At 38.1% G+C, this 14,274-nt stretch overlaps 2 protein-coding genes across 2 annotated transcripts; one reads left to right on the forward strand and one right to left on the reverse strand.

The window, feature by feature from the left end:
• Positions 1-6,113: 6,113 nt before the first annotated feature.
• On the forward strand, positions 6,114-10,780 carry ccng1 (cyclin G1). The gene is made up of 6 exons (XM_026920013.3): positions 6,114-6,311; positions 7,949-8,212; positions 8,451-8,704; positions 8,811-8,889; positions 9,119-9,229; positions 9,724-10,780. The coding sequence occupies exons 2-6, from the start codon at positions 7,949-7,951 to the stop codon at positions 9,913-9,915; spliced, it is 900 nt and encodes a 299-aa protein (XP_026775814.1). The 5' UTR covers positions 6,114-6,311; the 3' UTR covers positions 9,916-10,780.
• nudcd2 (NudC domain containing 2) lies at positions 9,936-13,375 on the reverse strand. The gene is made up of 4 exons (XM_026919626.3): positions 12,924-13,375; positions 11,601-11,649; positions 11,337-11,488; positions 9,936-11,260 (listed from the first exon to the last, which is right to left on the reverse strand). The coding sequence occupies exons 1-4, from the start codon at positions 13,110-13,112 to the stop codon at positions 11,177-11,179; spliced, it is 474 nt and encodes a 157-aa protein (XP_026775427.3). The 5' UTR covers positions 13,113-13,375; the 3' UTR covers positions 9,936-11,176.
• Between the last annotated feature and the right edge of the window lie 899 nt (positions 13,376-14,274).

Raw genomic sequence — 14,274 nt, forward strand, 5'->3', positions numbered from 1 at the left:
CATTAGTTACACTGTACATGCATTAGTTTCACTGTACATGCACTGGTTACCCTGCACACGCATTAGTTACGCTGTACACGCATTAGTTACACTGCACACACATTAGTTACGCTGTACACGCATTAGTTACACTGTACACGCATTAGTTACACTGCACACGAAATTAGTTACCCTGCACACACATTAGTTACGCTGTACACGCATTAGTTACACTGTACACGCATTAGTTACACTGCACACGCATTAGTTACCCTGCACACACATTAGTTACGCTGTACACGCATTAGTTACCCTGCACACGCATTAGTTACACAGCACATGCATTAGTTACGCTATACGTGCATTAGTTTCACTGTACGTGCATTAGTTACCCTGCTTGTGCGATATTGCATAAATAATCAGCACCTTCTGACCAATCAGATTTGAGAATGGACATTTCCCCATTATGTTCAACTCTTCATGTTCCTGCTGCTAGGAGCCCAGTGCTGCAGTGTGTAGCTTTGCCTTGTTCTGTCATTTAGTTCCTCTTTTTTTCTTTTACAGTTGAGTTATTCACATTGTAAAGCTGAGCTGAAGGAATCAACATTTTCACGTTTTTATCAGGACAACACATGCATTAGTTACACTGTACATGCACTGGTTACCCTGCACACGCATTAGTTACACTGCACACGCATTAGTTACCCTACACATGCATTAGTTACACTGTACATGCACTGGTTACCCTGCACATGCATTAGTTACGCTGTACACGCATTAGTTACACTGTACACGCATTAGTTACACTGCACACGCATTAGTTACACTGCACACGCATTAGTTACGCTGCACACGCATTAGTTACGCTGTACACGCATTAGTTACAAAGCAACACGCATTAGTTACACTGCACACGCATTAGTTACACTGTACACGCATTAGTTACACTGTACGTGCATTAGTTTCACTGTACGTGCATTAGTTACCCTGCACACGCATTAGTTACACTGCACACGCATTAGTTACACTGTACACGCATTAGTTACACTGCACACGCATTAGTTACGCTGCACACGCATTAGTTACGCTGCACATGCTTTAGTTAAGCTGTACGCACATTAGTTACACTGTACACGCATTAGTTACACTGCACACGCATTAGTTACCCTGCACACGCATTAGTTACGCTGTACACGAATTAGTTACCCTGCACACGCATTAGTTACACTGCACACGCATTAGTTTCACTGCACATGCATTAGTTACGCTGTACATGCATTAGTTACACTGCACACGCATTAGTTACCCTGCACACGCATTAGTTACGCTGCACACGCATTAGTTACGCTGTACACGCATTAGTTACGCTGCACACGCATTAGTTACGCTGCACACGCATTAGTTACGCTGTACACGCATTAGTTACGCTGTACACGCATTAGTTACCCTGCACACGCATTAGTTACACAGCACACGCATTAGTTACACAGCACACGCATTAGTTACGCTCCACACGCATTAGTTACACTGCACACGCATTAGTTACACTGTACATGCATTCGTTACACAGTACATGCTTTAGTTACCCTGTACACGCATTAGTTACACTGTACACGCATTAGTTACACTGCATACGCATTAGTTACACTGTACATGCATTCGTTACACAGTACATGCTTTAGTTACCCTGCACACGCATTAGTTACACTGTACACGCATTAGTTACACTGCATACGCATTAGTTACACTGTACATGCATTCGTTACACAGTACATGCTTTAGTTACCCTGCACACGCATTAGTTACACTGCATACGCATTACAGTAGTTCTGCCTGCAGAGTGCGTTTCTCTTTCTGTTCAATCCAACGTTTTACAGCGTGCAGAAAAATCACACAACCAGAGATAGCTTTGCTTTAGTGTATAACTTATCTTTCCTTCCTTCTTTCTTTCTTTCTTTCTGTCCTCATTACTCACATTACTCTTTATACTTTTCTTTCTTTATTTAGCTCTTACAATCTTTTCAAATTTCTTTTTTACTTGTCTTTCATTCCTAATTTTTAGTAAATTTTAATTTTTTAATCTTTCTTTCTTTCTTTTATTTTATTTTTCTTCCTTCCTTCTTTCCTTTCGTTCTTTCTTTCTTTCCTTCCTTCTTTCTTTTATTTTATTTTCCTTCTGTACTTCCTTCCTTTCTTTCTTTTTCTCTCTTTTTTCTTTAATTTTTAACTTTTCTTTCTTTTTCTCTTTCTTTTATTTTCTTTTTCTTTCTTTCTTTCAGTCTCTCTTTCTATTTCTCTTTTTCTTTTCTTTTATTTTGGTTTCTTTCTTTCTTTTCTTTTCTTTTTCTTCCTTCTTTCCTTTCATTATTTCTTTCTCTCTCTCTCTTTTCTTTCTTCTTTACTTTTCTTTCTTTCTTTCTGTTTTACTTTTTTCTCTCTTTCTTTTATTTTATTTTTCTTTCTTTCTTTCTTCCTTTCTGTTTTTTCCTTCTTTTTCTTTTTCTCTCTTTTATTTCATTTTGCTTTCTTTCTTTCTTCCTTTCTGTTTTTTCCTTCTTTTTCTTTCTTTCTTTTATTTAATTTTGCTTTCTTTCTTTCTTTCTTTCATTTTATTTTTTCTTTCTTTCTCTCTCGCTTTCTTTCATTCTGTTTTTCTTTCTTTCTACTTCTCTTTTTCTTTTCTTTTATTTTGGTTTCTTTCTTTTTTCTCTCTTTCTTTCTTTCATTTCATTTTGCTTTTTTGCTTTCTTTCTTTCTTTCTTTCTCACATTACTCATTACACTTTTCTTTGTTTATTTAGCTCATACCATCTTTTTTAATTTCTTTCTTGTCTTTCATTTCTAATTTATTTCTTATTCTGTCTATTCTTTCTTTCTCCTTAACCACAGTAAGGAATCTCAGTCAGGAATTGTTTCATTCTTTTTTATTCTTTATTTCCTGGTGATGTGAGACAGAGAGACAGTGATGTTGAACTAGTGACTGTGTGAAGCTGAATGGAATCAGAGCAGCTCATCTGCTCCACCACATTATTAAGTGTGCTGCTTAAATAAAGCCGTCAGCTGTAACTGAAATGCTCTGTTGTTTATCTTGAGCTATGCTGTTAACTGGTGTGTGAGTTTGGTTCATTGTTGCAGTCTGTACTGTTGGAGTTGAATGCCTGTGTTTACACCATGTGTTAGACCTGTTACACCTCCCAGTGTGCTAGAAATCCCAGACCTTTCTTTCTGACATGTTACTGAGCTTGTATTTGTATTGAAGTGTTTTAATATTTTATACGTGAGTTCACACAATGATATATTAAAAGTTATATTGTGCTCACTTGTAAAACTTGTTACTTTCCCAAAATAAATACAGCTTTTATGTACAAAATTAACTAACCTATGCTTAAGAGCTATATAATGGGAACTTATAGGACGGCTTTTCTGTAGCTCCGTGTGGCCTTGATGAAGCACTTGGAGAAGAGAGGAATTCTGGGAGAATGAGTTTGGGTCAGAAAGTTATGGCTTCAGGAAATCATGAGCTGATGTTGGTCAAAACATTCAGTTCTCTAAATGCATTTCACCATGTAGCTGATGATCAGAGTGTTTTTGTAGTTTCTCAGTACATGTAAGTTTGTTCTGCAACTTTTGGGTGAATATTTTTTTAAAGGAAAAATTTACTTTTTTCAACAAATGTCAAAAAAAAATTACATATCCAATTTCACTAATATTTCTAATGCACAAATATGGCAGATAATAATTTTTAATAGATATTTTTCACTGTGAATTAAAAACTTTACTTGTTAATTTTAATTATTAATGTTAATGAAATCCTGTTTTGATACATATATATACTGTAAGTATTCTTCCATTTGCAGTGTGTATAACATTTGGATAACATTTAGTGGACTTTTTGTGTGTTTTATTTTTGCACTTTTGCACAAAGATAATATACTGTAGGTCAAGATAATGAAAAGATAAATAAAGATAATATGCAACACGCTTTAGTGGTGCAACTTTATCACAACTTGGAGGTTTTATCTTCAAACGATTTTGGGATATGAAATGAATTTTCCTTATCTAGGGAACATTTTGATTTATATAATCATTTTATTTTGCAAATCATACCATAATAAGCTAGCACGATTGATAGTTGACAATGCTAATCTGATTAGTTAGCATATAAAAATTTAAGATGATTGACAGATGATTGTGCGTTCATTTGTAACACTGTTGTCAATACAAGTGTTGAAGATGTTTAATGTCTGGAGACAAGTGAGCTTTGTGCTTCCTTTTTTTAAAAAAAAAATATTTTTTTTTTTTGCTTTATTTTTCTCGTGAGCACTTTTCTGTGCGTACCTGTTCCAATTAATAAATAAACTCAAACCAAACCAAACTGTACGCTGCTGACAGCTTGTTACTTCAAGTTCGTGTTCATGTTCACGTTTAAGGTAACTCTCTCTCTCTCTCTCTCTCTCTCTCTCTCTCTCTCTCTCTGGATCACTATCTCTCTCCTGAAAGGACAAACAAAACACACATGCACACACACAGGTGAGAATAATCATGTGTTATATGCCAGTTTACATTTACTTTTATGGCATTTGGCAGACGCCCTTATCCAGAGTGACTTACAGAAGTGCTCTGAAGTGTCTATCAATAAATACTTTCTGATGCTAGTTCACTAGGTCTTAGACTAAGAATACCATCAGTTGAAAAACTCTGTTGGGGAGGGAATATAGTATCAAGCACTCAGACAATACAAAGACTTTTTTTTTTAAGTGGTAATTTAAGCACTTCAGGAAGAGGTAGGTCTTTAGACATTGTTTGAAGTCTGCCAGTGACTCAGCTGTACTGACATCTAGGGGAAAATCATTCCACCACCTAGGTGCCAGAACAGAGAAGAGTCTTGATGCATGTCTTCCTTGTACCCTGAGAGATGATGGGACCATTCGAGCAGTGCTAGAGGATCAGAAGAAGCGTACTGCAGTGCGGATGTGATTTTACTGGTCTGTTTTTGGCTTTGTAGGCAAGCATCAGTGTTTTAAATCTGATGTGGGCAGCTACAGGAAGCCAGTGGAGGGAGCGTAGCAGTGGGGAGGTGTGGGAGAACTTACGAGGTGGAAAACAAGTCGTGCAGCTGCATTCTGGATCAGTTGCAGAGGTGGAATGGCTCCAGATGCAGACCTGCCAGGAGTGAGTTGCAGTAGTCCAGTCTCAAAATGACAAGGGACTGAACTAGCACCTGGGTGGCCTGTGTGGATAGAAATGGACGAATCCTTCTGATGCTGTAAAAGAGAAATTCAATTTCCAGTTGAAATTCAAAATTCAAATGCCAGTTCAACTCCTCTCCATCCACAGCCCACGCTCGACCACGCCCTCTCTATACCACAACATTTAGCAAAGAAAGTCCTTCTGGTGCAATCATTGTACAACTCCATAACACCTCTTTACTTCATGATAATATAATTTGTGAAATATATTCATATTATTAAATTGAGATGTTACATTCGACGCCACCTGTGAGGTCGGTTGTAACATTTTGGTCTTTTGTTTCAATTTATTTATCCTCTGATATTGACATGAAAATGGTCTTTATTTATTATGGACAAGTAAACAGACAAATGTACCTATCATGTATACAATATTGTAGCTTTACTATATTTAACTCATACGATTTACCAAAAAATGTGACAAGTGTGACAACTGACCCCACTCTCCCCTCCACAGTGTGACTGGACTGAATAGTGCAGTGAGTGTTGTGATTATGTGCATATTTCACATTATTTACAGGACACAGAGATCTTGGCATACTAAAAGTCGACAAAAAAAGTGAATATTATGTGAAAACTGTATGAATAATCATTTAATAATGAGTATTATACGTATAGATTGCTGTATTGCAGCAGTATTATATTACTTTGGTATTTTCCAGAACACACCATGGTAACGGCGATCAGTTTACACTGATCTGGAATCAGCTCAAATGACATTTAAGCACTAAAAAAGGCAGCGATTGCTATGAATGGGCGTGGCTTGTGATTCTACAACATGACACACCAATGAAAATGCAGCATGAAAGAACACCCTCTCACTCCAACCAATGAAATCTGTTCTAATGTTCGTGACGCAGTGGCCTGTGGACTATAAAAGGCCGAGGTAGGCGTTTAGCTGCCGCCTGACGCCAAGGGTCAGGGGTGTGCCGGGCAGCAAGTAGAAACACTCGCTTTAAACATAATCTTCATAAATTTTTGCCTTTCACTTCTTTGTACCAAGTTTTTATTTGTGTTTTTGTACGTGTTAAAATTTATTTCTTGCGCTTTTAACTAAACCGACCAATATAAAAGAACATCCAAGGTAAGTTCGCCATTTTGTATTTATGTTCACTTGCTAGTGCTGTGTTTTCAAGCTGCTTAAGTTGTTTTTTAAACATTTAAACACATTAAAAGTTTGTGGTTTGTCAGTTGAATTGTACAAAAATTACGTGTATATATTTTTTTTTTAAAATTCTGTAAATCCTTATTCAGATAAACATTAGCTTGTTAACGTCACTCATGTCTCACATAAAGCTAAAAAGGCCTTGTGTAAGAAATGTAAAAGGTTAACAACAAATATAAAGGGATATAACTACTTCTGTTTCAGTTTAAATGTGCTTTGTGTGTTATTAGCTTATAAATACGCGTCCATATGTTACAAAGGTCATGCTGTATCGCGTCTTGAACATGTCCAGACATAACACCCGAAGCGGTGACGTCTTCCTTTCCCACTCGTATTCCGATAAGTCCCGCCTCCGGGTTCTAGAATCGCCTAGAGGCATCCAGCGCTTTCGTTAGGATTGGCTAGTCATTGACGTAATTTGCATATGCATGAAGTATCATCCAATCCCAGCGCAGGTTATACGCCTTGCCACAATACGGATGGGAAAAGCCTTAACGATTAATAACAGCGACTAATATGGATGACAGGCCTCCACATTCTACGTTCACGCGAGTCGCGCTAACATTTTGTGTGTAATTTAACAAGGAATACTATACAGAACTTTAATACTGAACGCTGTAGTCCATGATTAAACAGCTCACTGACTTTAAATCCCAACATGCCCAGACATGTCTGTCTCCTGCGGTGTTTGTGTTTATTCAGTTCACTGGTTTCACAATCGATCCACAACATTAATGGTGCAATAATTGATATATATTTTTTTATTCATTGCTTGTACAAATAACATGGAAGATATGTAGAACATGATAAACAATTGATTCATACCTGGTCTTTAGAAAGTTTATTTAATCGCTGAGATAATCCGTTTGGAAAACGTACTTCCGGTCCGGGATACGCGTTTGTGTTTAGATGCGCCACCTGTCAATCATTATATAGGGCGGAGCTTCATGAACATGGGTGGGTGAGCTCAAGGAGTTAAAAAAAAAAAAATCACTAACAACTGTAAAACTAACCCACCTGATCTTTAGAGATCTAATCTTGCCTAATGCACCTTTAAATGTAATTATAAATGGATAAAAAGTATATTAAATTGTTGCCCTTGACAAAAAAAAATTGCAGTTAGTAGAGAAATAAAATGTGTTGATGTGCTGTTATTGGGAAAATAAACTTCACAGTGGTATAAGAAACTGCTTCATCATACCAATCTGTTGATTGTTTTCCTGTAACAGCATGTCTCGAGTGTTTTATTCCTTAACACATTAGTAGCTTTGTAAATTTCAGAATGTCCTAAAATAGACCTAAGGAACTACAGCACAGCTGAACTTCCTCAATGAACAACTTTGGTTTAAAATATATAATTTAAAAAGAAATTAATTTAAATTTTTTTCAAGTTGACCTTATTTATGCATAAACCTTTTTTAAGTTGAAAATAATTACAGAAATTTAAGAGATGAATGGATTACTTTCTATCTTTTATTATACTGGGTTCTGGACCACAGCTGAGCTGCGCTGGACAATCGAGTGTCTTTATAAACTAGATTGTTTCTTGTTTTTAGATGATTGACACAGTGAGTGGCGCAGAAGCTCTGCCCTTTGCACTCCAGCTGAAAGCTCTTCTGGAGCAGGAGGTCCGGTGTCAGCCTAAACTGTGTGGCCTCCGCGTCCTGGAGTCGGCACACGACAACGGCATGAGGATGACTGTGAAGATGAGGGATTTCGAGATGAAAGATCTGCTCTCTCTGACTCGCTTCTTTGGGTTCAGTGCTGAGACGTTCTCCCTCGCCGTGAGCCTCCTGGATCGCTTTCTGTCTCTGATGAAGGTACGAATCATGCTTCAAAAAGGAGCTATGACTTAAGTATTAGAAACCACATGAACTATTCTGAGATCCTGACCAAAGCCACACAGTGTTTAATTTTTGGTTAAATCTTTGTATAGTTTCCAATTTAGATCAAGATTTGTGAGTGACCTGACCTGCCACAGTGATGCTTCTCAGTGTAAAACCCAACCCAAGGCTTGATTTTTATTTTTTTTTTTCCCCTTTCTTCTCTTGTTCACAGATCCAGCCCAAACATCTGTCCTGTGTCGGCCTTTGCTGCTTCTACATTGCCGTGAAGACCTCTGAAGAGGAGAAGAATGTTCCTCTGGCTAACGATCTGATCCGAATCAGCCAGAACCGCTTCACTGTTTCGGACATGATGAGGATGGAGAAGATCATTCTGGAAAAACTCTACTGGAAGGTTAAAGCTCCTACTGCACTGCATTTCCTCCGATTGTTTCACAGCCACATCCAGGAGAAAATGGACGATGAAGGGTGAGCAATGACATGGCTAGTTCCTGTATTTATTATATATTGAGCACAGAGTGATCCTGCACTCTGAGCACCAGATTAAAGGTTAATGACTTCTTGTGATTTTCAGTAAAAAGATTCTGAACATTGAGAGGCTGGAGGCTCAGCTGAAGGCCTGCCACTGCTCCTTTGCCTTCACAAAACTAAGGGTGAGGGTTTTTTCTTTCTTTTTTTGTTTCCTTTTGTATATAAAACATGACTGATTCTTTGACCAATTTTTTAAAATTAATTTTATTAAATTCTTGCTTCATTTATCTAGTGGATGTTTATGAAAGACTGCTGCAATCCTGAGCAAAAAATCATTCATTATGTAGTCGTTTTTTTGTGTTTTTTTTTTTTTGGTTTGTGAATTTTACTGACTGTAATTTCTTGCATCAGCCTTCATTGGTTGCGCTGGCTCTGCTGGCCCTCGAGGTTGAGGAGCAGCACGAATCAGAGTCCGTAGAAGCTCTGAGAGACGCAGTGAAGGATCTTCAGCACCAACTGACTGTAAGTCTCGTCATTTGTACGTGGTTCTTCAGGTTATTTACACTCCTTGGTGCAAAAAATAGGCCTAAAATAAACTTCTAATGGCCTTAACAACAAACCATTGGTCAGAAAATTGGCAAGAATTAAACAATGTGTTCACCTGAGCCTGGGCTGGGATATTACTAGAGGCGTAAACCTGTGGCGTGTGAGATCCTGTAACACACCATCGTCCTCTCATGCTCTAGCCGTCGCTGATTGACGATGGTATGGCCTGGGGCTTTGAGGAGATGAAAGAAGGGGGTGTAAATATCAAATTTTTGTATGGTGATGCCCCGATAAACTCTCTTTATTTAGATTTCCTTTCATGTTTTGAGAGTGACTATATTCACAGCTTATGTTTGGCAGCACAGACAAGTGCACGGTCAACTTGCAAATGATCATAGAGAAGTACAAGCAAGTCAGCTTGCTAGTCCTCTGATAAGTATTCTGAAATTTCCATATTTTGTTTCCTCTAGATTAAAGATGGGGATTTGGTGTGTGTGAGGGAGCTCGTTTCCAAGTGCCTGATTGAATACTCTGCCACCAAGTGTTGGAAGCCCAACAGCCAGAGACTGCGCTGGATCATCTCAGGCCGAACAGCACGACAGCTGAAGCACAGCTACTACAAGATTGCTCACCTACCCACAATCCCTGAATCTGCCTACTAAAACCTGCAGTGTGATAGGTCTTTCTTTTTTTTTTTTTTTTTTTTTTTTTAAAATCTCTTATGGAATGTAGTGATGTGTTTTGATGTTGGCTTCTGTACAGAACTTCTGTACTGAGAGTGAAGCTCTGTAAGGAAACCAACTTTTGTGGCTTTTTTTTTTTTTTTTTTTTTTGTATAAGCATGCAAGTATTCGTTTGACTTTGGAAGATCCTAGTCGAGTGTTTGATGGCCGTCAGCCAGAGGGTTGTACCACCCTGGTTTGACCGGCTCGAGTGTGTGTACTCAGCACGCTCATTTGAATCGGCGCCTGATTGCGCTGGTTGTTTAAAGCAGTTGAAAGTATTGAACCGCCTAGGTCCTCAGTCCACCATGTGGAAGAGGAGGGAGAAGGGTTTTGTGAAAAGGTGTACATCAAAGGAACCAAGAAATCGGGCCCAAAGCCCTTAACTCCCACCCTAGGTTGTTACTGTCCTCTAGCACACTCCTGCCCAAGGTGATTATATGATGTTCCTTTTCTTTTGTTAACTGCTCGTCTGTTCTTTTCAGGAGTGGTTCTCTAACATGACGTGTCGCTGAACATTAACACGACTGACCTTAACAGACTTTGCTTTTGTAGGTCAGGGTTTAAAATTCAACTTTACACAGGGTCTAATTGCTTAAATTGATAATTAGGACAAAAATAGTTTTCATTTTGGTTCTGCAGATCAAAGCAAAGTTTTTTTTTTTTTTTTTTTTTTTTTTTCCCCCTCAGGTACTACTGAAGAAAGACATGAGTTGCTTGAGTAAATGTGTAATTTGATTTGACTAAATTAATGATTTGTACCCTGAAAGTGAACCTTTCAATAAAACACTTATTGAAATGCTAACCTGGCTCACCTGTCCATTTATTCAGTAACAAGATTTACTTTTGCATCTGACCAGATCATTTATTATAACTCCAGTGTACAGACATTGTGGTCTCTTATCACTAAATACACCAAGTTGCCAGATTATGCACTATGACACATGAGTGTCTTAAAGGATTTGAAGAAAATTAGCAGCTTGATGTAGTGGCATCTGTAAAACTGGCACAAAGGCTTTGTTAGAATTTAAATTATGGCTTTAACACAGGAACATTTCATCTGATGTATTTGTAGATATGAATCAGAGTTTAAACATTCAGTTAGGATATTGTATCAGGTTCAGCAATGTAAATGTCCCATTGTGCAAAACAACCTCCTGCAGTCAGTAGAAAGTCCTTTAGTCTCTCTTGAATTAGCAGGTTACTTCTGTAAACTGCTGAAATCTGGTCCACCACCATGGAAGTTTCCAGAGATTTCTGCACCGCTGAAGTCAAACCCAGGATTCTGTAAGTGACCAAACGATACACAGTCATTACTGGGAAATGGTGGCGTAAATAACTGAAGATTTGGGTGACTGTACCTCTCTCTGGAACCTCTCCAGGGTGAGTTTCCTCTGCATCTGGTCCTGCAGCCATGGGTCAGCGGTGTACTGCTCCTCCAACAGCGACGTCCAGCAGTTCCCTGCCTCACGGTTCGTCTTCATCAGAACTATCCTGATCAGCTTTTTGTCCTCTGTGAAGCATTTAAAAAAAAAAAAAAAAGTCTTGAGTAAGTACTGGATTGGATTAACATGTGCACTTTATCAGACTCTAGTGGTTTCTTCACTGGAAGGGAAAAATCTCACCTAGTGTCCATGTTGCTTCATCACCCACCGTCGTTCCGAACAACTTCCCCTGTGGTGGGGGGGGGAAAAAAAAACCAAGCCAAATATGACAGATGCATCAAAGTGAAATACACACCACATCTCCAGTGTTGTCAGCAATACTTCTGTTTCTCTACTGATATCAGTCCTTACATGATTAGATCAGGTTCTCTGTTTCAATCCTGTCTGGTGGACAAGATGACCAAGTTTCACAGTTTCAGATGTGTGTTGGTTTTGCTTACAGACTGGTTCTAGCTGGTCAGTAAGGTTCTTGTTTGGTTTTTTTATCTTGTTTAATGGTTTTGGAGTTTTTCTTTTTTGACACCTCCAGGCTGGTTCTATCTGGCCAGAATACTTCTAGCTGGTCAAATTGGTTATAGCTGATCAGGTTTAGAGAGGTTTTGGACACTTAAAGATGGTTCTAGCTGGTCAGGTTTGATGGTTTTAGAGGGGCTTTGACACTTACAGGTCAGTTCTTGCTGGTCATATTTGATGGTTCTGGAGACTTACTATATGGTTCCAACTGGTCAGGTAGGTTCTAACTGGTCAGGAAAATTCTCGCTGGTCAGGTTTGATTATTTTAAAGGTGTTTTGGACACTTAAAGGCTGGTTCCAACTGGTACTCAATATTCAGGATGGGTCTAGCAGGTTGGGTTTGTTCTAGTAGGTCTTATTTGATGCTTTTAGAGGGGCTTGGACACTTACAGGTTGGTTCTACCAGGTCAGGTTGGTTCTAGCTGGTCTTATTTGATGCTTCTAGAGGGGATTGGACACTTACAGGATGGTTCTAGCAGGTCAGGTTGGTTGTAGCTGGTTTTATTTGATGATTTTAGAGTGGTTTGGACACTTACAGGATGGTTCAAGCAGGTCGGGTTTGTTCTAGTAGGTCTTATTTGATGCTTTTAGAGGGGATTGGACACTTACAGGATGGTTCTAGCAGGTCAGGTTGGTTCTAGCTGGTTTTATTTGATGATTTTAGAGGGGCTTGGACACTTACAGGTTGGTTCTACCAGGTCAGGTTGGTTCTAGCTGGTCTTATTTGATGCTTTTAGAGGGGATTGGACACTTACAGGATGGTTCTAGCAGGTCAGGTTGGTTGTAGCTGGTTTTATTTGATGCTTTTAGAGGGGATTGGACACTTACAGGATGGTTCTAGAAGGTCAGGCAGGAAGGCAAACACCAGCTAGACCAGGCTGGGAGATCAACTAAACCAGCTAGTAAACTAGTAAACCATCTTAGGCTAGATGTGAAGTCCTCCGCCTGTAGGGGAAAATGTACAGTTGCTAATAAAAGCAGTTAACTCACCTTGAATATTTCCTTTCCTTTGACGCTGAGCTCGACGTGTTTGCTGCCCAGGCTGCACCTGATGTCTTTGCTGGATGTGCCAGGAGGAACATTGACCTCTATAAACACCTCCTCCATGGTCTGGTACCAGGAACCCCAGGGAGTTTTACACGGAACCACGCCGCTCCTCTCCTCAAAGTGCACCGACATTTTCCACCAGGGACTTTCAGCCTGTAGGTCTGAGCTCTTACTGCGGCTACTTTCTGTTTAATAACAGCAACAAGCTCACACTTTAACACTCTGGGTCTGTCCTGGTGAAAGATTAACCCATTCAATGTCCACAGAAAACATGTAGTTCCTGAGGAGAATAATTCTCCTCACGCAGTTCAGAAACACTCCCACAGATAGGTGAAGATGTTTCTCTCACATTCTACCATGTTGTGGCAGTTTCTCTTCTTCTACACAGGAAAAGCAGCAGCAGCAGCAGCTCGAAGACTCCACTGCGCCCCCTGGTGTCAGCCTGCGGGATAGAACTCTATCTATCTATCTATCTATCTATCTATCTATCTATCTATCTATCCTCTCTGGATTGGATTGTTTACTTCAAAATAAATACATTGATCAGTTAATTTACACTTTTATGATATCAAATTATTTTTACATTGAATATTTTTTATTTATTTATTATAATCTCATTGGGGTCAAAAAGTGAGATCGGATTATCATAATTTTTTAATGGAATAGGATTATGTTTACATCAAAATGAATACAATTTTTATTTATTTATTTATTTATGTACATTTCTTATGCTACCATATTGTGTTTAAATAAAAACAATCCAATCTCACTGGTGTCATAATGATAATAATAAAAATAATAATAATAACAACAACAGTAATAATAAGAATAATAATAATAATAATAATAATAATAATAATAATTATTATTATTATTATTATTATTATTGTTAGATAAAAGTAAATAAATATCCAATCTCATTGATGTCAAGCGTTTTTTTTAATGAGGTCAGACTATGTTTAAATTAAAATAAATACATAAATTTATTTATTTGTCTAGTCGTTTGTTTATATTTTAACGATTTAAAATTATATTCAATTTAATTAATTAATCACATCAACAACAACAACAAAAAAACCCAAACAAATAAATAAATTAGTTTCTCACTGGTGTTAAAAAGTTTACATTCAAATGCATTTATTTATTTATTTACTTATTTATTTAGATCAGATTATGTTTACATTCGCAAAATATTATTTCTGATATGTATCAGGGTCATTGGCACTGTGATGTGTTGATGTGTCATTAAATCAGATTTATTTTTAACCCCCTTCTTTTCCAAAAATGTACCCTG

Source organism: Pangasianodon hypophthalmus, chromosome 9, assembly GCF_027358585.1.
Source record: "Pangasianodon hypophthalmus isolate fPanHyp1 chromosome 9, fPanHyp1.pri, whole genome shotgun sequence".
Taxonomy (NCBI): Eukaryota; Metazoa; Chordata; class Actinopteri; order Siluriformes; family Pangasiidae; genus Pangasianodon; species Pangasianodon hypophthalmus.